This window comes from Dermacentor andersoni, chromosome 2, assembly GCF_023375885.2.
Source record: "Dermacentor andersoni chromosome 2, qqDerAnde1_hic_scaffold, whole genome shotgun sequence".
NCBI classification, from domain to species: Eukaryota; Metazoa; Arthropoda; class Arachnida; order Ixodida; family Ixodidae; genus Dermacentor; species Dermacentor andersoni.
The window spans coordinates 57,540,886-57,565,648 of NC_092815.1; the positions used below are offsets into that span (position 1 = coordinate 57,540,886).

The window sequence follows — 24,763 nt, forward strand, 5'->3', positions numbered from 1 at the left end:
AGTTGAAAAACGTGAATTTTTTATGCAATGTTGAAACAGGACAATGAGCATATAGTTGTATTCATATGCGATGACCAGTTAATAACCACTTGGTGGCGTTTCAAAATGTGAATCTGGGGCAGGTAATTGTAGCCCCAGTGTGGCGCTGTTACTGCTGCATTCTTTCTTTATAAAAAAAATTAATTGAAGTAATAAAATAAGCTGTCATTCCCACAGCTGCCACAATGTTCTTACTTTTCTTAAGACTGCTAATGGAGCAACAGAATGCCACCATTTTCCTATGTTCAGAGTGCTTACTGTACTGCCAGATAATGTATTCTATTTGGTTCGCAAACAGCAACGTTGACTCTAGCACTTAGTTTACAGCTGCCTTAACTTCCAAACATGACACACAAGTGAGGAAATGTCACTATGCATAAACCAATGTTTTTATTATGGTGGTACCCTTTATGGTGGCAAGGTGTAAAGTATAGTGCACAGTTAACGGGTACACCCAAGTAATAAAGCGATTGTAACTGGAGCATTTGTTTGCCTTTATTTGAATGGAGGTTCTAATATAATCAATTGGATTTTCATTTATACATAAAATTTCCCTTGATATTTCATGCTATATCTTAGTGATAATCGATGGTAGAATACTAACAGCATGTTCTCTTTGACAGAAAATCATACCATATATTTAATACGATCTATAGGACTCCTTTGGATGTACACCAACTGTCTTGCCAATTATTATACCAGTTGGGCCCTGTCTTTGGCTCACTCTACATATTCAGCACTTGCTATAATTGCGCTGTCACCTTTTTGTATGACAGGTGAGCCCACAGCCAGGTGGCAAGCAATTGGACGCTTTTGACACATTTGGTGAGGAAGAGCCAAGTTGCAGCAATACTTTGTCAGGAGAGGAAGAGTCTCAAGCCACTGCTTTCAACAAGCACTGCTCAGTGCTCCCTGATGTTCCATGCAACAAGGGAGAGCCAACATCGCCAAAAGTGTTCAGCGTGACCTTTCACACGACCTCGACATCGTACCTGCAGCCTTCTGATAGACCGACCTCTAGTTCCAAAAGTGCTGTTGCCAAAGTGCAACTGCCCAGTGTTAGTGTAGCGATTGACACCAGCTGCTTGTCTGAAAGTTCAAACCAGTTCACAAAGCCAGAAGTGCTTAGGCCCTGGACAAAGTCGTACTCTCCTGTAAAGCAGCCACCATTGACAACGAGAGCTCCAGGTACCACTGCGACAGGTTTGATTGTTCCTGTAGAGAGCAAGTCCGCTGCCTTGGAAAGCTCGTCCACTATCATCGGGAGTCAAGAAAAGCTACAACCACAGACGCATCACACTCTAACCCTAGATAGAATCTTAGTAGGTACTGAAAGCTGTGGGACAGTGCAGTCCAGTCTAGGTTCAAGTTTGTACAGCGACCTTACTTCTCATCCACAGAGCAGTGTTCAAGTGGGGCCACCAAGAAAGGAATCGGACTTGCTTGCAACTGAACAGCCAAGTTTCCAGCTCGAAGCCTCGGAGAGAAGTAAAAGTCTGTTTGGGGAGGCAGAGTTTGAGAAAACACAAGTTTCTTGTGAGGGCGAGATAACCGTTGAGACAAAGCTCGAAGAATTGAACCTTCAAAAAAAGAGTGAGTGGAGTGCCTCATTTTCAGAGTCCGTACACAGCATCTTGAAAGCCAACGCAAGGGAAGACGACAAACCACGCCACTCTATTCTTAAGAATCGCTCAAGCAGCTCAGAAGAGAGAGACCACTCTCCCGAGCTTCACTCTATCCTCAAAAGCAAGGAGGACATTGCCAAGCCAGAGGACACTGCCAAGCCTAAGCCAATTCTCAAGAAGCACGAGGACACGTGCGTCCATAGCGAGCCAAAACCCATCCTCAAGCGCAAGTCGGTCGACGAGGATGCCGAGGAACGCCTGAAGCCCATACTCAAAAACCAGCAGCAGAGGCGTTGGAGCCACGAGCACTCCCCAGAAAAAGGAGACGCCATTGTTGTGCGAAGGAGGTCTCACTCCACAGAACTTGAAACCAAACCCGTGCTCAGTTTTGTGGAAACTGCTGCAAATGCTGTTGCAGTACGGACTGGTACAGAAGAAAAGCCTGAACCTGGCAGGCTTACAGAGTGTGTTGTGGTAGATTCCTTGCAATTGACTCCACAAGGGGGACATTCAGTGTCTGAGTCCAAGGTTGTGAGCTGTCCCCCATTGGACAGCACTTTGGGAACTCGTGGCATTGGTTTTCAGGCTGACGGCTCGCCACACAGAGCGGCAGTTGAAGAGGTTGTCCTGAAAAGGGACAGGCCCATCACATTGAGGTCTCCGTAAGTATAAAGCTTTGTTCCCAGTATATTCATTTTCAACATATTTGTAATCTTAAAAGGAAGAGAGTGTGAGGCGCTTGTCAACTGGGCATGGTACTAAAAATATGCTTGTTTATTCTCCAGGTTGGTCATTTGATTATTCATTTGCAGCTTCATCTAAATCAACATCACACTAGAAAACTACGAAGCTACACAAGCTTGTGCCGGCAGAGACTCTTTCTGTCTCTAAATTTTCCTGCAGTTGCTCTTGTGCATTAGGAAATTTGATAAGTGACATAAACATAGCTTGCCTAAGAAATGCTCATTTCATTGCTTTTGTGTTATCGCTAAATGCTTTGGGAGGCAGCAGTGAGGGCTGACAAGTATAGGCGGGCAGAAGTAGCTCATTGTGACATAAGGCCAATGTGTACGACTAATGAAAATATCTTGCTCATATAATGTAAACTTGGCGCATACAGCTACTGTCGACTTTCAATAATTCCCTCCTTAAAGGTGGCCAATTTTCTTGTTTGAGCTAGAATTGTTCCAAGGTGAATAAATATCTCACTGGACAGAATTAAATTATCCTATACAAACGGTATATGGGCACAGACAACTTTGTACAAAATGCACGACTGAGAAACTGGCTACTCCTGAGCATCATGGCTGAAATATTAGTTCTCACCTTGCACGCGCTGGGTATTGTATTTAGGTGCGTACACATGACAAGGTTCATGGTGCAATTTTGTAGGGCTGTCCATGAACATGCTCACTAGTCTGGATACTAAAGGTAGACTCTCAAGATTATTTTCACTTTAGAGATAGCCTCCCACCAGCAATCTCTGGCCATGTCATTCTTCCTGCAGAAGCCATAGAGCTTGAGTTGAGTGCTTTTCTTGAACTAGCTGGCTTGGCATGCATTGAAAATGTAGCGGACTGATTAAAGCTTTTCCCATTTAAGGAAATTCATCATAATTTTCAATTGTCTGAATTATGAGTTGGCTCAAATCTTAGATGTTCTCAGAAATTGACCAAGCAGCAAGTTGATGCATGAGCTACAGATAATGTGCCTTTCCAAGAAGGCTCACTTGAATTACTATTCCATGGAGCCTTGGCTTGGCAAGCAAATTTGTAATGGAAGCCTGAATTTGTGTGTTGTTGTGGTGACCAGCTTAATATGGTCTTCGTAGTTTTTCTGAAGTTTTATTATGATGGGGGGGGGGCAGCCAAGTACTTTTTTTGTTTATGAGTAATTGTACATTTCAGAGAACTTCAGGCATACGAAGCGATTTCACTTCACACTTTATGACAAGCAGAAAAAGGTTTTATACATTGTCTCCCATGCAGCCCCTCTCAAAGCATCGTGTGGATGCTAGCCCTGATTTACAAATCCTGGGGTTCAGATATGAATGAAGCATACATTCATGTTCAGTGGACTCTGTTGGTTAGAATTAAATTGAAAAATCTGTTTTCTTTGTCAGCAGTTGTACTTTGTGTTAAAGTAACAAAACTACCTCTTGACTTTCTAAAGGTTTGTGTTGTGTGTGTCACGTGCTTGGAAAGATGTTTGCATAGCTTGCATTTGGGCTTCTAGCAGAAATTTTGATGCCATTGCAGGCCACTTGCTGGATTTTCCAGCAGCACGTCGTCACCAGAAGAGAAAAGATACTTCAGGCGAAATGCGTCCTGCTACAAGACCCAGCCTGTAACAGCCAGCGAGATCAAGGCTACAGATAAGTATGTGCTATTTTCCCTGTGGCTTTCTCGTTTGAAAAATGCTTCAGTAGTATCTGTGTCATCTGACATGACAACTTCAACCGGCAATGTATTCATTCTGTGTAGCAATTTGAGACTGGGCTCTTTTTACTCTTAGTTGAAGCAAACCACTTATGCATGTTTGCCACAACTAATGCCCCCAGGTTGATGTTGTTGAGAAATAAAAAGAATTCTTACTGCATCACTTTGTGTTATAACTTTGCCGAGAAAGTACAGCCGAACAGTCAAACCAACTACGGCATTACCAAAAATTTCACTTATTTTAGCTTGTTTCAGTTGCATCAAGCGTGGCCTGAAGTCTGCCACTTAAAAATGTTGTACCAACTGGCGAGGTGCCATACTTTATTTTTTCTTCTGCTATCGTGATGGGTGCCGTGTCAAGTGGGCACTATTATTTTACTCACTGAGTTGCAAGAACAACAGAAGTAGCGGATTATCACATCACCACACATGTGGACAGGCTATCGGTGGCACGAATAAAAATGTACATACTGGTGCTTCATTGCCAGTGGGCTGTGTTAACTGCACAGGGTGGGAGGAATGAATTGGAAGAGACAGTAGCTTCATGTTGCTACCCACCAAATGGCTGTGAGTCAAGTGCACATCGAAGTCTCAAAAAAAAAAAAAAACTCATTTGCAAACTTCTGCTATCTTATAGTAAAATTCTTCATTTTTAGGCCTGTTTATCATTGTCATATTGACTACTTAACAATATCTGTCCTGATAACTGCAAGACTAACTTCAAGAGAATGTGGATAGTTTCCAGCATTCCTCTTTTTTTTTTTTTTTTAGCCCGATTTCTGAACTCGCTTGATTCTTAAACCTACCCACAGCATTATTACTCTCTCATAGAACAAACTTATCGTGACGACTGAAATTTTGGCCATTAGGTGAATGAAAACACCCATGTGCTTAGATTTAGGTTCACGTTAAAGAACCCTAGGCAGTTTCAAATTTCGGGAGTCCCCCACTATTGCAGGCCTCATAATCAGATTGTGGTTTTGGCGCGCAACACCCCATAATTTAATTTTTTTTAGTTACGGGAATATTTCACAAACAAGCTTGAACATTTCCGAGAGTACTGTTCCCGTATCGCTACAGAACAAGTCTGCAAAAATTTCTTTACATAAGCAGTCATCCCGACTAATCAAGCAGTTTTGAGTATATTTCACCATGTTCTAGTTTTCTTTTCTTTTGCTTTGACAGTAGTACCTTTCATATTTTAAGGCTGGTAAGTCTGCTTAGGCTATGTACTCGTACAGTTCTCAGTTCTAGCAGTGATAAATAAATTGCAGCCTTGCTCATGGTGGAAGATGCGGCAGTACTGCAATGGCATGGTTAAAAATATTTCTCTTGCTAGAGGACAGCCACTGTGTACATAGATCATATGCTCAAGACGCTTTATGTGTAAAATTTATTCAGTGAATTGCATTTATGGTATCATGGTACATTGACATAGACTTCTGCCAGGACCGAAAACCTGGGAGGGAATTTATTGGCGAAGGCATTAAGACAGGACTCGGAAGGAGGTAATTGTATCGTAGTTGTTAAACAAAACATTATCAAGTAACTTGTATAACCACCTATGCCTTTATGGTGTTCTAAACAATGTGCGCTTTTTTAATCGTAGCTTTAATTTTCTCTTTTGCTGCACAATTCCAATTCATTTTGTACACAGTGGTTTTGGGTTACAACACACTCATTGCATTATAAGTACATGTGCTGCACTGCCTTAGTGGTTGCAGTACTCTTGAGCCAAGCACAATACTGTGCTTGGAATCTTTACCCTTGCTTTCACATTGTGAAACATGCGAAAGGCTAAAATACTTGTGCTGAAACTATGGCACCTGCCAGTGGTCAGTTCAGCTTGTTTATCTGTCAAAAGAAATGGCCCAAGGCAGACAGCTCTTCCAGGTTTCATGCTTGAATGAGCATGAATTTTTGTTTATTGAACTGCAGTGTCTGAGCTGCCTATAGGGATTTCTTATACAGCTTATTGCTACTTTCAGCTGGGCGCAATCTTTGCCCTTTGTAAACCTGCTTCTACATTGCGCATTTCTGCAGAACTCTGTTTAACTCGGTATTGTAAACAATAACCTGGAACTCTTCAGTATCCTCTGCATCCCTAATGTAGCTTTCTCATGTAAAATCGATTGTTGCCAAATTTGCTGTGTGTACGTGTCTGTGTGTGCATGCTTGCTTGCTTGCAAGTATGTGTAAAATTAAATCTCTTTGCACACAGCCTGGAGTCTGTACGGTCCTTTCGCAATCTGGTGCTGAAGGAAGCATCGTTGAGCATCTTCAACAAGGAAGCCTTCAGGCAAGATCTGCAGGCATACAGCAAGAAACCAGAATTCCCACTGCCTTACAGCCCACCATCCAAAAGCACACGTCAGCAGCGAGAACGCAGACGTACCCTGCCAGTTACATCGGAAGAGCTGGAGGAGGCAATCAAGATGGATGCTGCGTAAGTGTACCTGCACTAGTAGTAACCCTTTATACATTGCATGGAGCCATATTGAGGCAACATTGCTTTTGCCTGTACTTTTCAGTGAAACTTCCTATGCCAGTAATTTCCTTGGGCACGTGGAATTAAGCTTCCCACAGGGCAGTTGTTTGGCAATAATACTGTTGCAAATACTTTCCAAGTGTGAAAGAGTAATTAAAAAAATGGAAACATTATTGGAGACATTACCTGCTGTGGTGGCTTAGTGGCTGTGTCATTGCACTGCTAATAGTGAGGTTGCTCTATCAAATCCTGTCTACGGTGCCCTGTTTACTGTGCATTGGGTGCATGGTAATTTAAAGAACCCTAGGTGGTCAAAATTATTGCAGAGTCCCAGGTTACGGCATGCCTCCTAAATTATCTAATGAACTTTTCAATTAAGTAGCCATACTGCTGAGTTATGGTAGGTTGGCTGATTTCATTTGTAAAACTGCAAATATGTGGGGTCTAAGTGTAACCAAATCCTTGTTATCCAAAGAGACAAGAAATTGCCTGGCTGTGAATAGGTAATTGTGGACAGGACTGAACGTGCATTGTAAGATGTAAAAAGGCAAGTCTGGGCACATCTCTGGGTTCTTTTTGCACCTGGAGAAATGCCAAAATTGTTAAAAATAACTTTAGGTCACTACATCGTCACCTGGGCATTTCAAGCACAAAATTGCAAACTCTGAAAAGGAAATTTGGCCTTGTATTTTTCTCGCAGATAAATTTTGCTTCCTTAAACTTCTTCATTCCCATGTATATAAAAAATCAATCAACAGTGATAAATGATGTAATGCTATATTCTGTAGACCAGGAAAAAGGCCTTCAGAATTCGCTTTGGTTTTCGGCGATTAAGCAGATTTTTGATGCAACATTTGCTAAACTGTGGTGTGCACAGTGTAAAAATTACTCTGGCATATGCTTTCTGTCACTCCCGAAATGTGTGCACCTTGGTATTACCGCAGGATTACAGAAATGACGCTACATTGATCAATGAATTCACAGCGCTGAAAGGCAATAATTGGAAGAAGTTAGCAGCTGGTAGTCTGCTGATATGTTTAGTTATCATTTCTTAAGCCTCTTCAAAAAGTGCATTTCTCATGTGCACTTCAACATGTCTGCTGCGTGTTCAACATGTAGGTCTGGGAATTTTCACAATGTGTAGAACAATTGTAGTTCTAAAAATCTTCAGCCTCAGGCAGTTGTTCAGAATTGGGCTTTTCAAGCCGCTGCTGGCTTGACACTGAAGAATAGCTTCTTAATAGAAGACCATTACCAAAACTTCACCACAAACCAGAAAAATGCACATGAGACCGAACTGCAAACTGTGCTATTCGGAGTGCAAAGTTAAACAAAAGATTAATTTGCAAAAAATGCAGTCTGCCTTTGCCTCATGAAGTTGAAGAATGCCTTCACTGTATGTCATGGGCACCGGAAGGACTAATCTTTTCTGTTCTGTACCCATAGAACAGTTGTATGATTATATGCTTTAGGAATGTTCTCATGCAACATATACTATTCTAAATTTTTTCTGACACATTTTTTTTGCAGATGTATCTATTTTTTATAGTTTCTTTCAAGTGGCCACAAAAGTATCAGCTTTAGAAATGTTTGTTTCATATGTATTAAATATTTTTCTTGCAACTTACATACTTCGGAAGGCCAACCATCTTTCTACAGTTACATGCATGGCGCTGCCTAAGGAGACATAAATGTAACCCCTGAAAAGTGATATCTCTGTGGTAACAAAGAAGTTGGTGTAGTAACACCCATTTAGCAGGTACTACTGTTAACATTGTCATGTTCTATTTTTTGCAGTGGTCAGAAAAGAGTACCAAGCCCTGTGAAAACTGTTGATGCAACCAAAGATGACTCTTCGGATCCCAGCAAGCTTAGTGTGGCCGCGAAGGTGTCCATGTTCAAGAAGTCGGCTGTGCTGGATGCTCCCCGAAATGGTGCAGAACGTAAACGACCAGCACGGTTCACTGTTGCCGAGCGCCGCCTGCGATCCCAGACACAGCCTGTCACAACGGAGGAAGTACAGCTGGCAGCCAAGGAGATCAAGGAACAGGATAAGCAGCCTGAAGTCAAGGAGGATGATCTGTCCAAGATGAGCCTGGCCGAAAAGCTCAAGATGTTCAACCAGAAGGTGAGCTGCATTCCTTTCTCTGTCCCTTGGCAAAGAAAACATGGGCTGCTGTCTTCAGTCTTTCAATAGTAAATGATTGGTTGATTGGTTGATTGGTTGGTTGATTGGTTGAACGACTGATTAATGGTGTTTAGCATCCTGAAGGAGTACCATGGCTATGAGATGCTGAGTGGGGAGCTCCAGATTAATCTTGATTGCCTGGTGTTCTGCAACATTTTGTGTGCTTACGTTTTTGTGCATTTCTTCCCTATCAAAATGTGGCTCTCCTATTGCAAAATGCTGTTGCCACAGAGCCATCCTAAGAGGTCATCATTTTTCTTACCTGTGGTGAATTGTGCTCGTGGTACCACTTCACCCAAATATGATAAAACCGCCTGCATCACAGTAGTAAATCTTTACATTACCTCAGGAATTGAGCACAGTAGCATAGAAATTGTGTTAAAGGGTCTGAAAACCAATTTTCATGGTACCGATCTTTTTTTTTTTGTGCAAAGGAAAGCTTACCAGTGAGCGTCTAATCATGAAGTGGTAACGCAGAAAACGCTGTGGAATATTTCTCAGAATATTTTGATCTGCAGTGAAGTTGTAGTCGTTTACTGGAAGCATTCTGAAAACAGTGATAAGTGAGCGCGATAGCGATTATGCATTGCAGGAGGCAGACAAGTGCAGCTGTAGCTGTAACAAAGTATTTTGTTTATCAAGCTGATGTTCCTGTAATTCACGTTTTTCGGTGTGTTAAATTATTTCTGCAATAATAACTACATGCTTTCCTGATTTCCTGTCCAATTTCTTTGGTTATTAACTAGTCAAGAGTGTTTTCTAGCCACGCCAAGTTAAGTTCTCAAAAGCAACGCAACACTTTCACATATGATATAGTTTAGCGTATTGCTGTAGCCATGCATGTGCTAGTACTGTAGTGCTGGCACCAATTTATGGCACAACTAGCCGATGGCATTTGGTATGTCACAGGGAGATCGCACAACATGGGGTCCTTATTCGCAAACTCGAGTACAAACGGCATGTGCGCCGCCATGCATTGTGGTATGCATGTGACACTCGTTAATGTGGACTATACTTCATAATAGGCTGTACTTAATTAATAATAGCTCATTTACATACAGTGATCTCGTATACTACAAAATTAGTGAACAAGTCATTCACCTAAAATCTGGTAAGGCAGACTTGAACTTTCACCGGCATTTCTCTGGACAATTCTTCAGCAGGAAAATATTCACTGAAAGAAACGGCATTTTCCAGTGGGAATACAAACAACAAAAAAAAAAAAGCCCTCCAAATTTTGGGTTGATGAAAACAAAAAATGCTGTACCCTGTGTTCTTGCTTACATCACAATTTGCGTGCATTTCATTACTAGCTGGTGCTCATTAATGCCAGGCAAATTTGCTAGTGTCCTGCTCTTATGCCCACAGGTCACCCTGGATGTGCTCACACAGAAGCCACCCATGCGATCCAATAGTATGCGGCGATCTTTAGGGTCCAAGTCGTGCGCTGAACCTGCTGTGCCCGCGTTGGCCACACTTGGTGTGCCACTCAATCGTGTACGCTCGCATTCATCTCCTCCAGAAGACCCAGTGGAGCCTGCTCCTGGGACCATCCCGAAAGGCAAGTGTGGCTCTTGCATAGAAGGGGTGTGACTCTGGTGCAGTGCTGGTGCAAGCTGAGGCGATAAAATATGGTGGAAATTTATGAAAAATCTGGAGGTAATGGCAAAATATTGTTATAAGAGTTGGCCGATGTCATTTTTTTAGCTTTGTGCATTATTTAATGTTTATAGTACAGTACTAGTATTTTCCATGCCTGAAAGACAACAGCTGGTGATGACAAACTTTTTGACTGTGGGGGAAGTTAGAAGTTAAGTAGAAGTTAGTAGTGTGCAGTAATTCTTTATTCAGACATATCCCCGCTTAGCCTGAAAGTGTTACAGCAGAGGGGTTGCAAGCATGAAAAGAATACATCTTGATTCACACTGCACACCTGTCCACATGACAGTCAGTTCCACTGAGCGATAGTTTTTACAAAAAAAGAATTGGCATACAGGCCCGTCCTAGCCCGGTATTCTCTAATGTTGCACTAGGGGTCAGTGCGTGCTGATATAGAGTTTGGTGGTTTTACGTGCATTTCCCTATCAATTCGTTTTGTTCTGATAGATTTCATACAGAAGCTTTAGCCGCAGTTTATTTCGGCGAGATGACAGGGATTCCCAGTTGAGCTCTCTTTTCATTGCTGTGCAACTAACTGTACTTCCTCCCGTACCTACCCGAGACGAACCTGGCTCCTCTGTTTTGTATTTTTTCTAGTTTATTTACAAGACATATCTGTGACGGGTCCCAAAGGGTACAAGCATATTCCAAAATAGGTTGTATACAAGTTAGGTACACCGTGCTTCTAAGGTTAGAATTTGCACATTTTAAATTTCTTTGAATGTAATTTAAAGCAACTGCCGCTTTGCCAACTACATAGTCCACATGTGCCCGCCAAAAGCAGTCGCCCGATAGCATCACGTCTAAATATTTAATGTTTAATGTTTAATATATAAATATTTAATTTAATATTTAATGAGCATAGATTTAATTCAATATGCACTATTCATTAATTATACACACTATTAGATGTGCTAATGAAGAAAGATAACCATCATTATTTGATTAACCCATTGGCATCCTGCATATACAGTTGAGTTTACATGTTGACACTGATAGCAACTTCTGCAGGCCGTAACTGAAGTGCAGCTTTAAATACAATTAGTACAGCTGTGTAACTAGACTAATGGGAAAGATTGAACACGTAGGCACGATAATAAATCTTCACAATTGAAAGAAGCACTCGCTGCTTGTTTTCAACTCTGGGAAATACTTTGCGTTTTAGAGAAGTCTCCAGAATCATTAAGGTATATATATGAAAAGGTAATTTTAAACTCTAGTGCCTCTACAGCAAACTCTTTTACATTGAAATGACCTGTACGATGAAGGAATAATTCTGTCCTGGTTCTATTGTGATCTGGGCAATGCGCAACAGTTGCGATGAAGTGATCTGTATAACAAATTTTGGAGATCCCGAGCACACCGATTTAAAGGCATTGGGCTGTGTGTCTTTTCGCAAAAGCTCCGTTATGCATGAATAGGTATGTCCAGGTAAGGCTAAGCCAAAATGATACACCAATCCTTTTTGCACAGACTGTGGCCAGTAGATTTTCTTCAAATTGTAGCATTACGTAAACGTTAAGTTCAATCTTTTTGAGGAGACTCATTGGTGTTGCATAGCTACTTGTTATTTAGTTTAACCTTGCAAAAATGTCTTGCTCTGCAGATAGCAAAATGAATGCTACCAGCGTTCTGTGTGCAAAATTGCATAGGCAGTCACTGGAAACATCGGTTTGTTCCCTTAACATGAAGTAAAGTCTGAGGATTCCAAAACCCAGCTTTAGGTCTATATGCATATAAATCTGTTGGTGTAGTAAAAGTCATCTGGTTTTGGAAGAAGCAGTGTTCACACCCATAGTACATACCTTAAATGCAAGAGTGCTCGGAAGTTCTTGCCACCTTTAAGGAATTGTTGCAACACCCGCCATGGTTGCTCAGTGGCTATGGTGTTGGGCTGCTGAGCACGAGGTCGCGGGATCGAATCCCGGCCACGGCGGCCGCATTTCGATGGGAGCGAAATGCGAAAACACCCTTGTACTTAGGTTTAAGTGCACGTTAAAGAACCCCAGGCGGTCGAAATTTTCGGAGACCTCCACTACGGCGTGCCTCATAATCGGAAAGTGGTTTTGGCTCGTACAACCCTATAATTTTATAAGGAATTGTTGCAACGAGATGCCACTCATGGTTTACTAAGAATGGTTACAAGAGCATTGATAACTTCAAGGCTTCTTACTTCATCTAAAATGAAAGACCAGTTAATCAAATACTGCTTTGCTGCAAGGGCTGAATTGTAATTTTTTTTACCAAGCTTTTTCTTCTATATGAAATTGCTGGTACAGTAGATGATTGACATGATGAAAACCCAAGTTTCTAGAAACTACCATTGCATTATTAGTAGGGCAAACTTGCGCAAGAAAGCTTTCTGTAGCTTCTTCGATTTTAACAAAAGCACCTCGACGCCACAGTTGCAGCACCCTTGAGAGCATTATCTTGGAGCTGATCCCATCATTTCAAATAGATTTTCTTGTATCTGCTACATCAACTTCATTCCAAACAGTCAGTGTTATCAGCAAGGAGAGGGAGGTCATTCTGGTGCTTTTATTTTATTGAACATAGTGAGCTCGTAGTAGCTTTCCCATAAGTATTTACGGTAACTCTGCCATACCTATCCATTGTAATAGTGCATGATAGAATAAATATTATCTAGTCAGTAGTATATATTGATGAGTAGTGAAAAAGGTAGCTAGGTCTACTTGTCACAAGATACGGTAAAATTTTTATTAGATGCAAGCCATCACAGAGGTTTAAGATTGATCAAGTATATATGCTATCTACAACTCTTCTAAGTTGCTTTCAGCACTTATTCTTGCACTGTGAAAGTGCCAACATGGTTGGTAATGTCTTTTCTAATCTGTTGCTACCAGGAATTCTGAAGGTGCAAGTGGGACCCCAGCCTGTTGTCAAAAGCATATTGAAGCAGGACCAACATCAGGAAGTCAAGGAAGACGTCAAAGGCATCCTGAAACAAGAGCCTGTCTCGGATGCTGCACCTCCAACTCCCATAAAGCCCATTCTTAAGCCGGAGAAGCCCTCTGCCGAGTCTCCAAAAAGCTCCGGCAGCGAGTCATCCTCGGAGGAAGAAGAGGAAGAGGAGTCGAGCTCTGAATCGAGCTCTGAATCGTCTAGCGAGGAAGGCAGTGAGACCGAGGACAAGAAAAAGATTCTTCTGGGTGGTCAGCGACATCTGGTGATTGCGCAGGGCTCTTCACCACAGGCTTCCCGCAAGGTCATCTCAAACCCGGCAGTCCAGAGGAAGCTCAATGCTTCACTGCGCCGCAAGGAGGAAGAGCGGTGAGGGGAAACTCCTCATTTCTCTGATCTGACTCTCTTGCCTGCTTGTGGCATGTGGCATCTCTTCCATGTGGCAACTTTGGGGATTCGAGTGCTGTCCTGTTGTAGAGAATGTTGCTCGTTTCCCTCCCAGTGCCTTACCCCTGCATGCTTGTAAAAGCCTGGTTTCAATTTTTTTTTCTTCGTTTTTGTTGCTGCTGCTGCTGCTAGTGGCTGTGAGCTGCGTTTTTGCTTCGTATCCGAAGTTTCGTTATTCGAATGGTGCTTGCAAAGTTGTGATAGTTGCTTGGACATTGTTCCACTTTTGGCTTTGAACTGCGTGTGGCTTTCTCATGGCTAGACTGCTGATGTGTGGGTGCTATTGTGGCCAGTGAGGTCATTCTTTTCTCTTTGATGTGAAGCAATGTTCTTTAGATTGGAGCTTTTCTTGATTGTCTTTCTTTTACTTTTTCGGCAGTCAACTTGAGGTTTGACGAGTCGATTGATTTTATATATTATATAGCTTGAGTGGGTGAGTTTTAAGGTAAGATGTTGCAAGCCATTATACTTATTTTTAACAGTGGACTGCTGCTTGAAACTGGTTGTACAGTTTACTTCGTGCAATAAATTTTTACCTCATGGAGCCATCTTTTAGTCTGTGCTCCTTTATTACAAGCAGAAAAAAAAGTAAGGCTGTGGCCTGCAGGTTGCAAGCAGCCGGCAGAACAAGATGTACATTTAGAAACAGTGTCAGGTATGTTACGATGTGGCAAGTTAAATACAGCGACGAGCCTAATTACTTAGCAGTCTTTATTTAAACTGACAGCTTCAAGAATTCTTCAGTTAATTGCTGCTTTGTCAGCACTCAGATTTTGTGAAGTAGCGGGTTAGGGGCAAGTTCACCAGGCCTCGTGGAGGTTGAAGACTGGGCGTGTTGGTATAGCATACTAGATGTTGGATTGCGAAAAATTTTGACAGTACAAAAAGATGAAACACACAACGAAGCACTACACAGAAGAGAAACACACAGTTGTCTTTCTGTTCTGTGTGTCCCATCAAAATGTTGCACAATTCAACATCTGGCCTTATGGACTGAGTCTCGAATTTGTTGTCAGTAAAACATACAGAACAACCTTATTGAAGAATAAAACGCTCTATGGGTGGAGCCCCTAGAGAAGGGCCCCAGTGGCATCCGCACGTTGTCTCACTTGTCGGATGATGGCCCTTTGGACGTCTTCCTGTGAACTGGACAGCGCCGCCTCCCATAATTTCTGAGTTTGTTCTTTTTGTGTATATGCCGTGCATGCCCATGAGATGTTGTCTAAGGTTGGCGTGGCCCGGCACCATGGGCATGTGTCTGTATATCTCTTGGGATGAATATTATGGAGAATATGCAGGTTGTTATATGTATAGGTATAGGCAGCTTTCTCCATATAACCTGTTCTTCCTTACTGAGATTCTTACCTGGGGGCGGTAGTTCCATTCAATTTCCTCTCTGATAGTTTAAAATTGCAGAGTAGTTCTGGTCAATGGGGATCAGGTCGTCGGAGGCGCCCTGTGAGCACCCGCGGTGTGTAGCATGCGCACGAGCTACTCTGTCAGCCTCTTCGTTTCCTCTGATTCCCTCATGACCGGGTACCCATAAAAGGTGAAGTATGGCTCGGGGTTTTATATCTCGTATAATCCTATAGGCTGTGGTGCATACTCGTCCCCTGAGGTAGCTTCTGCATGCCGCTTGAGTCAGATAGGATGGTTATTTATTGTTAGTTTGGTTCCGTCGCTTCGATAGCAAGGGCTATTGGCAATTTCTTCTGCTTCCACGATAGTGGTGTTGCGAGTGGAGGTGCTAGTGATTTCTCTGCCCAAGTAGTCAGTGACAGCAGCTACCGTTCTTTTCTGCCTGCCTGGGTATCTTGCCGCGTCCACGAAACGGGAATTTGGTTTGTCTCCGTGCCTTTTTTTTTAATGTATGCAGCTCTGGCTTCTCTTATGCCTGCATGTAGAGTTGGGTCCATATTTCTGGGTATGGGCGCCACTTTGATGCTGTTTCTGATTCTTGCGGGGATGGGTTTAGCTTGGTTGTATTTTTCTAGGAGCTCGTGATACCCGAGTCAGCCAAGGAGTTTCCTACCCGTGGTCATTTGTGCGAGTCTGTTTCTTTGAGTTATCAGTTGAGCTTCTGCCAGTTCCTTGAATGTATTATGAATCCCGAGAGACACGCGTTTTTTGGTTGAGCCGCATTGTGGAATTTGTAGGGCGATCTTGTATGCTTTCCTTAAGCACGAATTGATCGCAACCCTCTCTGCTTTCGTTAGCTGGTAATACGGCAAGCTGTAAATGAAGCGGCTAACCACCAGACTTCTGATTAGGCGAAGGGTGTCTGATTCCTTCATCCCCGTCCTTTTCGTGGCTACCCGCTTTATCATTCTTGCGACTTGTTGTGTTGCTGTCTTGATGAGGTTAAGCCTGCGTTGGCGGTGTTGATTTGATTGTAGCCACATGCCGAGTATACCCGGATTGTGGTCTTCTCGGGTATTGCATCATTTGCAAGTCTGATTTCCAGTTTAAGGGCAGGGTCCGTCAGGACGTCAAGATTCCTTTTGCCTCTCCAGACTCGTATAATCTCAGATTTCTCTGATGCAAATTGCAGCCCTCTGACTCGCATGTATGTCTCGATTTCACAGGCAGGTGCTTGTAATCGTTCTTCTTGTTCACGTAGCGATCCGGTGACACACCAGACTGTAATGTCATCGACGTAGAGGGCATGCTGGATACCGGGGATGGCTTGTAGTTTCCTTGCAAGACCTATCATCGCCACGTTAAATAGCATTGGCGCCCTGGGGAGTGCCCTTGTTGGGTGCCTTGAAGGTCTTGATTTTTAGTGCGCCAAATTTAATCTCAGCGGTTCGTTGGTTTAAAAAGCTGCGAACATAGTTGTATATCCACTCTCCGCAGTTTGTTTCAGCCAAGCCATCGAGTATTCCTTGGTGGCTTACGTTATCAAAAGCTCCCTTTATGTCAATGGCCATGACAACGTGTTCGCTTGATCTTGGTATATTTGTCAGGACTTCTTCCTTCAACTGTAGGAGAATGTCTTGAGTTGAGAGCTTGGGTCTGAATCCAAACATAGGGTCTGGAATGATTTTTTATCCTCCAAGTAGTTTTGTAATCTAGAGTTGACTATTCTTTCAAATAGTTTACCCAGACAGGAAGTTAGGGAGATTAGTCTAAGGTTATTAATTGTTAATTACTTGCCAGGCTTGGGAATTAAAACTATTTGAGTGTGCTTCCACTGTCATGGAATAGTACCCTGTTGCCAATGTTAATTTATAAATGCAGTATATGCCTGTAAAGCCTCATCGCTTAGGTTTCTAATTATGGGTTTAGTTATCGGTTCTTTGCCTGCCGCTGTGTTTCGGGTCATTTTCGCTATGGCAGCTCTAACTTCTTCGATGGAGATGGGTTCATCGAGTTCAGGGTGAGGCGCTCCCCTGTATTTGGTCTCTCAGGGTGGGGGAGATTAGTCTTTTCCGAAGCACTTGTTGTATAATTCTTCTTTGAGTTCTTGTTCCGTCCCTGGATACGTACGGATTAGCCGTTCCACCGCTTTACAGCCCTCGTTCTTGGTTTTGGTTGGTTCCATAATTGCTCTTAGTATGCGCCAAGTTTTTGTTGTACTCAGTGTGTCATTAAGGGAGTCACAGAAGCGTTCCCAATTGGACGTAGCTAGTTTCGTTGCGTACTCTTCCGCTTTGCGGGTGATTTCTGCAATGCGTACTTTTAGCTTCCGGTTCTTTTGTTGCTTCAATCTTTTCATTAGTCCTCTGCGTGCCTCCCAGAGATGCAGTAAGCGAGGGTCTATCTCGGGCACCTCACATGTGCGGGCTAATTCTTTTGTGACTTTATTCTTTTGTGTTGTTAAATTTTCACACCATTTACTTAAATCGTAGATTGTGGTGCTTTGTTCGCTTTGCATCCGGCGGTATTTCACCCAGTCGGTAATTTTGGCTATTCGTATGTGTCGTTTAATTCTCCCAGTCCGAATTTTGGTGCTGATGTAATGGTCACTACCTGAATCATTTAGGGTGTTTATCCATTGTGCATCTTCACAATTCTGCACTATCGTGAGGTCAGGGCTGGTGTCCATGCTCACACTGTTGCCTTGTCTAGTGGGCACTGCAGGATCCGTTATAATTGTCATGTTGAGTTCTGTTTGTTCCAGAATGTTTCTGCCCTTAGCGTCCTGTTTTGGGTATCCCCAACTAGGATCTTTGGTGTTGAAGTCGTGAACTATCACCAGTGGTCTTCCTTTTACCAGGCAGACAGTTTCCTGCAGGAGGCTGTCAAACTGTCTTTCTCTGGCTTGGTGGACTGTAAATGTTTAGTATAAAGGCACTCTTTTTGTTCAGGCCCTTATATATGATTTCTATTAGTAAATGCTTAATATCTGTGTCGGTAAAAGGATTGCTTGATTGTGGTAATTGATTTCACTACCAAAGTCTCTATTGCTTTCTCCGTATCCGGGTGTGTGTACACTTCGTATCCCTGAAGGTTTGGAATGGATCAGACTTCCTGAAGGGCTATGACAGCTGGTGGCTCACTCTTTGAGCTCACCAGCTGTGTTAAAAGTCCCCTTTTCCGCCGGTATCCACGACAGTTCCACTGCCAGATTTCGCAATTTTCTGTTATAGTTGGTTTATGTTTAGGCATGGTTGCTTTCTTGTGCAATGGCTGCTAGCCCTGATCTGGCGTATGACTTCTCGGCTATCTCTCTAATGTTGGCTCTGGTAATTTGCTTACGTACCGTTTTCATGATTTCAGTTTACAGAACCTGGAGTTTTTTGTCGGACTTCACTTCAAACTCAGTCATTTGTTGCGTTAGTTGGTGTGTTGTTTGGGCTGACACCTGTTGGGTGATCTGTTCTGCTATTGAGGGTAATAGTTGTTGGAAAGTCTCTTGGATTTATGTCTGGAGTGTTTCGACTGTCAGCCTTTCTCCCTCTAATGTAGGGTGCCTTTCGGGTGCTGGTACAGCTTGCCCCAAAGCTTGCTCTGACTGTGCCGGTTTAGCCTGTGTGTTCTGTTGCTGCGACTGCGTTTGCTTTAGTATCGCATTCTCACGCTCAGTCGCCTAAGTGAACTCTCGTGAGTTCTAGCTCTCGTTCTAGGCGCGTTATCTGTGCAGTTGTTTGAGCTTGTGGGTTGGGAGGCTATTGCTGACCAGCTCGCCTTGTTTTTGTCGCCTTCATTCTTTAGAGATTGTTTCTTGTTGTTCTGTTGGTTGGCGCTTTGCTTCTCCTCTTGTTTTCTGCCCCGGGAGTTGGATCGGCCTCTGGAGGTCGACCTAATGCGGGCCGGAAACATGCCCTCTTCTTTAGCGCGCAAGGCACGAGGGGGAGGGGGTGTCAGGGAGGGTAGGTTCTACTCGGCGGCTGCTTACGGTGAGGCTGCCATATCTTGAAAGCGATCTGCAATCTGGACAGAGTGCATGCTTGCGTGGGCCTCATCTTCAAAGCAGTCTGCGATGTAGACAAAGTGCGCTGAGTGCCGATAGCTTCGTATGCGCTGTGCTTTCGATGTTTAGTTTGCATTGAAGTGAGAGGTAGCACGAAGGTCAATTCACTAACTGCTGCTGCTGTGCTTATCTTGCTTAATTCGCTATTGCAATCGATGCTTCACCTTTTGGACGAAACTGCGACTTTCTTTGTTTTTTACTTAGGATGTTTGTCACTCGCTCTTTGCAATAAAGTTGTTCGACATCGTAACGAAAGTTTTGGAAGTGAGGCATTTCGGATATTAAGGACTTTGGATAAAACGAGACATCCTTTTGTTGGATTATCAGGGTCCGTTGTAATGAGAGCTGACTGTACCCTGAATTGCCATTTTTCTTTTATATCTTGGTGGTACTAATAAAGAAGAGGGGAGTGGTACACAATTGCTTGAATGTGTCAGGATAAATATGGCAGTAACTGCATATAACATTTGTTTGATAATGTTGATGAAAAGAAAATTTGCTACTTTCATGGCTGTTGCGTTGATATAGCTTCAGCTGTTAATGTGACTGTAGGGAATTGAATGATTTAGCATAGGCCTAGCTCTGTATGGCAAGAGTTCATAAACAATTGTTTGATCTCTCGTCAACTTCATGCAGCCGAGTTGCCGACTGGCCTCTCGAGTTTAGCCTGAAGTAGGACTCTGCACACACTTTGACCATGGGGTACAAGAGGGGCAGTGAGACAGCCTTGCTTGAATTGCATGGGCAGTTTATTGAAAGCAGCTGCAACTAGGCTGTGCTTGAGGCTGTCAGCTTGCCTGGCACGCTTAGGCTAAGGAAAATGCTGGTATCCATTTGCATGTTCTCATGGTTTCGGTAGCTGCCACTTGCCCTTGCATCTGTTTCATTACTTTAGACACCTAGTTCCTGGTATGGAATCCCGACCGTGGTGGCTACATTCTGATGGGAGGTAAATGTGAAGAGGCTTGTTCCCTGCGCGTTGGGTGCATGTTAAAGAGTCCCAGGTGGTAAAAATTAATCTGGTGTCCCCCACTACTGTGTGCCTCATAATCATATCGTGGTTTTAGCACTCAAAACACCAGAATTTAATTTTAACACCTAGTTCCATGTGGCTTTGGTCTTATACTTGCAACATGTACGAGATTTCTTCATTCATAACAAGTCAGTCTTTAAGATTGAAGTTCCACCATAGCATTATTGGGTATATTTTGACTGAAGTTCTAAAAAGTGCATTTGTGTTTGTAACTCCTGAGTGTGCTTAGTAACTTCTACAAACTACTTGTCACATTCTGCGAGATGGCACTGCCATGGTGGTGGCAGCTTCACTGGAGCCATTAGATGAAAATCGAGGAGCTGTACTCCCATTTCGCAGCTGAGTTCTTTGACATGCAGAGAGAGTGGCTCTCGTGCTAGAACTCTGTTATGAAAAAGTACAGCTGATGAGGTATCATTACTTGTATGACACGAGGGACGGTCGCAATTTGATTGTACTTTTAGAAAATATGTAAAGCTAGAATATGTCCTCTGCAGATGTAGATGCCACTTATTACCTTAAGCACGGCGGCTCAGTATTGAACTTGTTTGAAAGGCACTGGTTCTGAGGTGAATACCTAAGTGGAAAACAGGGTCCAGCGTCTTCAAGGAAATTCATGTAGCAGATGGGTATGCTATAGTGCCGTAGCTCAAGCGTAAACCTATGAGGCTCTTGCACAAGTTCATGAAGCACTTTGTCACTACCCCATGTTGTCTGCGACAAAATCTTAAGTAGGTTCATCGTTTTTAGGCATTCCCCCTTAAGGTATTTAGTATGGGCAGGGAAAGTTAGTTTTCAGTCAAGTATAACTTTATTATTATAAGTATAATTGCCCGAAATTCTACACAGCTGTATCGAAGCTGCAAAATAGCATGTCATGCAGCAATAGGTCCAACGTTTTAGGAATTAGATGTCTTGCATCTGGAAGCAGCATCTTCATCGCAGAAGCTTATGCAGTGGTGGCAGCTGCGAAAATTAAGAGAAGCTACTATAAGGCTCCCTAAGCATTGTGAAAGCTTTAATATCTCTATGAAAACATAACGGCCCTGTAATCAACTATCTTTATTCGCCACAATGCACAACTTATACATCTAATAGCACAGAAGCATTAAGGCAACATTCTTGCAGATGAAATGTCTACTTGCATAATGAAAAAAGCTAGCAATCCGTCCATTTCTGTTACAACCACAGACCTGAAGTCATTCTTGCATAAGAAACTGAGGAGCTACTGGCAACTCTTGTAGGATGTGGGAACATTGGGCTTCAGTAACGAAGTCACAATGTGGTGTCCTCTTGTATTGACTGAGAATAGGGCACACATATGGTACCCATTCTTGCCTTTTGACTGGCGCTGAACCTTCCTTCTGTGGTAGATGTGTTGGAGGTTGGTCAGCCTCTCAATGTTACTGGAGTGTCGGGAGGCAGATGCTCTTTATCAGCAAGTTGTACACAAAGTTCACTTATATATTTACACAAACCTGTCCCCAATTCTTTTATATGGAAAGCTTCATAGTTTCTATTGCCAGTCTAAACAAGAAAATTGAGTACAGAAATGCGTGCAAGTCATTCTTATATCCAACTCATTGATAGAGAGCTTGCATTTTTAAACCACACATTAAATACATCATGCCGAGCACATGTTTCTTGCCATTTAGTTTTTCTTTTCCTTTCCTGGTGCTTGCACGACAACAATCAGTGGGATTTTCTTCGACTTAAAAATTAGTACGTAGTCCAGCGTTTGTCCCGTTCTCCTTCATGTGCTTGCGTATTTTAACCTTACTGGAACCATCATACATCCACTGTATACAAGCTCACCCTATACTGCGAGAACCACGGTTCACTTGCACTTTTTCGCCAGCCACTACAAACCCATCAATGTCTTAACACCGATAGTCATGTATTCCGACGCTGTGCAAGGCCATATATGGAGGGAGGCAAGAGGGAAACTGGTGATGCCATTTGGTTTCGGTAGCTAGTGCAGCTCGCCACGTAGCATGGCCTCTTAAGATTTGCGCATGCTGGTAGCTTTTGCTGCGGTTGTCCCATTTGCATGGAGAGAGCTTAATTTTAATGGTGGGCATGGCCGGCTCCTTCTCCGCTCCGCTGTGCTTGCACCCAAGGGCTTTTCATGCGTTGAGGAGGCTTTCGCATGCTTCAGTACTGTTGCTGTGCCTTGGATGAGGCGAGATAAACAGGATGTTTCGCTGTTATATAATCCCTTATCGATTAGGAAATGATGGCTGTAGGCGTACGAGGGGCAAGGCATGTGCTGTTGGCTATTCAATATCAAAGCATTAATTTTTTTTATGCGCACATATACTCTCGTTACATTCACATTGGTGTGTAAAAGTGGTATATCTGTGCAAGTTGGTCATTAGACGCGTAGAAAGTATGACCAACCACCGACTATCCCTTTCATCTATCCTTTAAACTATGGTATATTGCTTGCTTTGTTAGCGAATGAACAAGCCTAACTCGCAGGACTAGGTATGCCAGTTCAAAAGTGAATATTCAAGGTCAAATGACACTGAAAGTGCAAACACACAATAAATGTCTCGGCTAAGCCGCAGCAAGCTTTAAAAAGGTTTCATTGCGGATTAAAGAAAATCCGTGTGTTCTGCTGCATGTGTTTGCGTGCCATTGCAGACTGTGTGCCACATTTTCAAGGCTGGATGGAGCGAGAGATAGTCCGCGAAGCACCAACTCATAAATTTTGCCATCATTTACCCGTTTTAGTGCCTGCTTGAGCGGCAACTATAATTATCAACAGTACGATTGAAATGTTAGTTGCACTGAACACAAATCCGCATGCATCTTCCTATCCGCGCGTCTGCTTACAGCATGTTTATTTATTTTAAGAATATACATATTTATGAATACCTTGCCGGCCTTCAGGAAGGCATTGGTTAAGGGGGAAACTATGGTTACATGAAGGAAAACAAGCGTTATGCAAGGGGAAAAAAGCATCAACGTAACAATAGCTTTATTTGCATAATGTATTATTGTGCAAGACCAATAAGTCAGTGCAAAAAGTACAATTGAAATGAGAACTAAATAGGAAAGGCTATGCATGGTGAAATACTAGTAAATATTACACGAAGGTAATTACACTACAGAGTATGCTTACAATGTAGCCATTGCCATATCAAGTGCTGAATCACCGCAATGCAAAGTGCAAAAGAAAGAACAAGGACAAAGCAATTGCAAAAAATTAGACTGCCATCTACGATAAGCTACAAGTTCAAACAACGAATGGTGTGTAAAGTTGCATATTTGCTTAGAAAAATGAATTATGAAACATAAGTACAACAAAATCAATGGCTAGAGGGAGAGAAATGTATTAACAGAAAGGCTGAGGTCAGTCTGAGCTATAACTTGGATCTGGCCTGCTATCAATGGATAAGACTATAGAAAAGGACTAGTAAAAAATTAAGGCACTAGTTCGTTGAGAGGTCAAAATGTTCGAGGCAGACCTGAAACATCGTCTGGATTATATGCTATGAAAATCTTACGCAACACGCGAAAAGAGGCGATGCGCACGTTGAGATCTCGCGATGTCTGTCATCTAGGGCCGCCTCCACGTGCACCGGAGCCCTAGGCTAACAGCGCCATCCAGGGGCGGCCGGGTGGCGTATTTTCAGTTGCTAGTAGGTACAGCGGGGCGTGGCACTTGTGTAGACGACGGACGTTTGCGCGCATGCGGGAGTATGAGCGGGTGCGAGCGAGGAAATGTGAGGACTTTTGCTCCTTGAATATACGACTCTGCCTAGGCACTACGGAGTTTCTTAGCGCATGTTGTATGCGCGTGTTCCTAGGCGCGCCGGCAGAAGTCGCGGGGCGTGGTAGTGCTGAACCTAGCATCGCAAGTTGGCGGCTCGACGCAATTATATTTATTCAGTCGTGTTGTTTGCTAATTAAAACAACGTGTCACTATTTCGCATTATTGGCGGCGCCTCCAGGACACCAAAGCGGCAACGGGGATATCAAAGCTAGAAGCCGGACTGGTCCGTGGGTTGGGGCTCGCAGAGGCCTGCGCGGCCCGAACCCACGGGCCGTTTGATCCCCCCGCTACCGCTTGGGTGCCTCGGAGATCCTGCGCCGCCTGCTTTAATATAACTTCAGGTGCTCTCCGGAGGCCTCGGTTTGCCGGTTACATGTGCCCTCCTGGAGCAGTGCCTGTAAAAAAAATGCAACCTATCGTCGCGTCTAACAAAGTTACCCGCGACTTATACAACGCCAGTCAGAACCTCGCCCCTTCAGAGACAGTGATCACCAAATGGGGCGTCCGTGCCCACTGCCTCACCGCGCGGGCAGTCAGCGGCGGAGCGTAAGCAAACTCGACCCCCCTCCACAATACCGGCACGCCTAGGGACAAACGCACGCTACACGCGCGAAGAAACTTCTCCACCGCAGTGCCTAGGCAGAGTCGCATATTCAAGGAGCAAAGTCCCCCAGATTTTCTCTCTCGCGCCCGCGCAGAAACGTCGTGGGCCGTCAAAAGTGCTACG

At 43.4% G+C, this 24,763-nt stretch overlaps 1 protein-coding gene across 2 annotated transcripts in view; it reads left to right on the forward strand.

Annotated features, from left to right (window-relative positions):
- LOC126542256 (uncharacterized) overlaps nucleotides 1–24,763 on the forward strand; it is a 178,656-nt gene that overhangs the window by 31,705 nt on the left and 122,188 nt on the right. For both annotated transcript variants that reach the window (XM_055077125.2, XM_050189242.3), the window contains exons 9-14: nucleotides 816–2,326; nucleotides 3,923–4,042; nucleotides 6,324–6,548; nucleotides 8,388–8,718; nucleotides 10,147–10,339; nucleotides 13,302–13,728. In XM_055077125.2, the coding sequence (XP_054933100.2) occupies nucleotides 816–2,326; nucleotides 3,923–4,042; nucleotides 6,324–6,548; nucleotides 8,388–8,718; nucleotides 10,147–10,339; nucleotides 13,302–13,728 (2,807 nt within the window). The remainder of the gene's footprint in view (nucleotides 1–815; nucleotides 2,327–3,922; nucleotides 4,043–6,323; nucleotides 6,549–8,387; nucleotides 8,719–10,146; nucleotides 10,340–13,301; nucleotides 13,729–24,763) is intronic.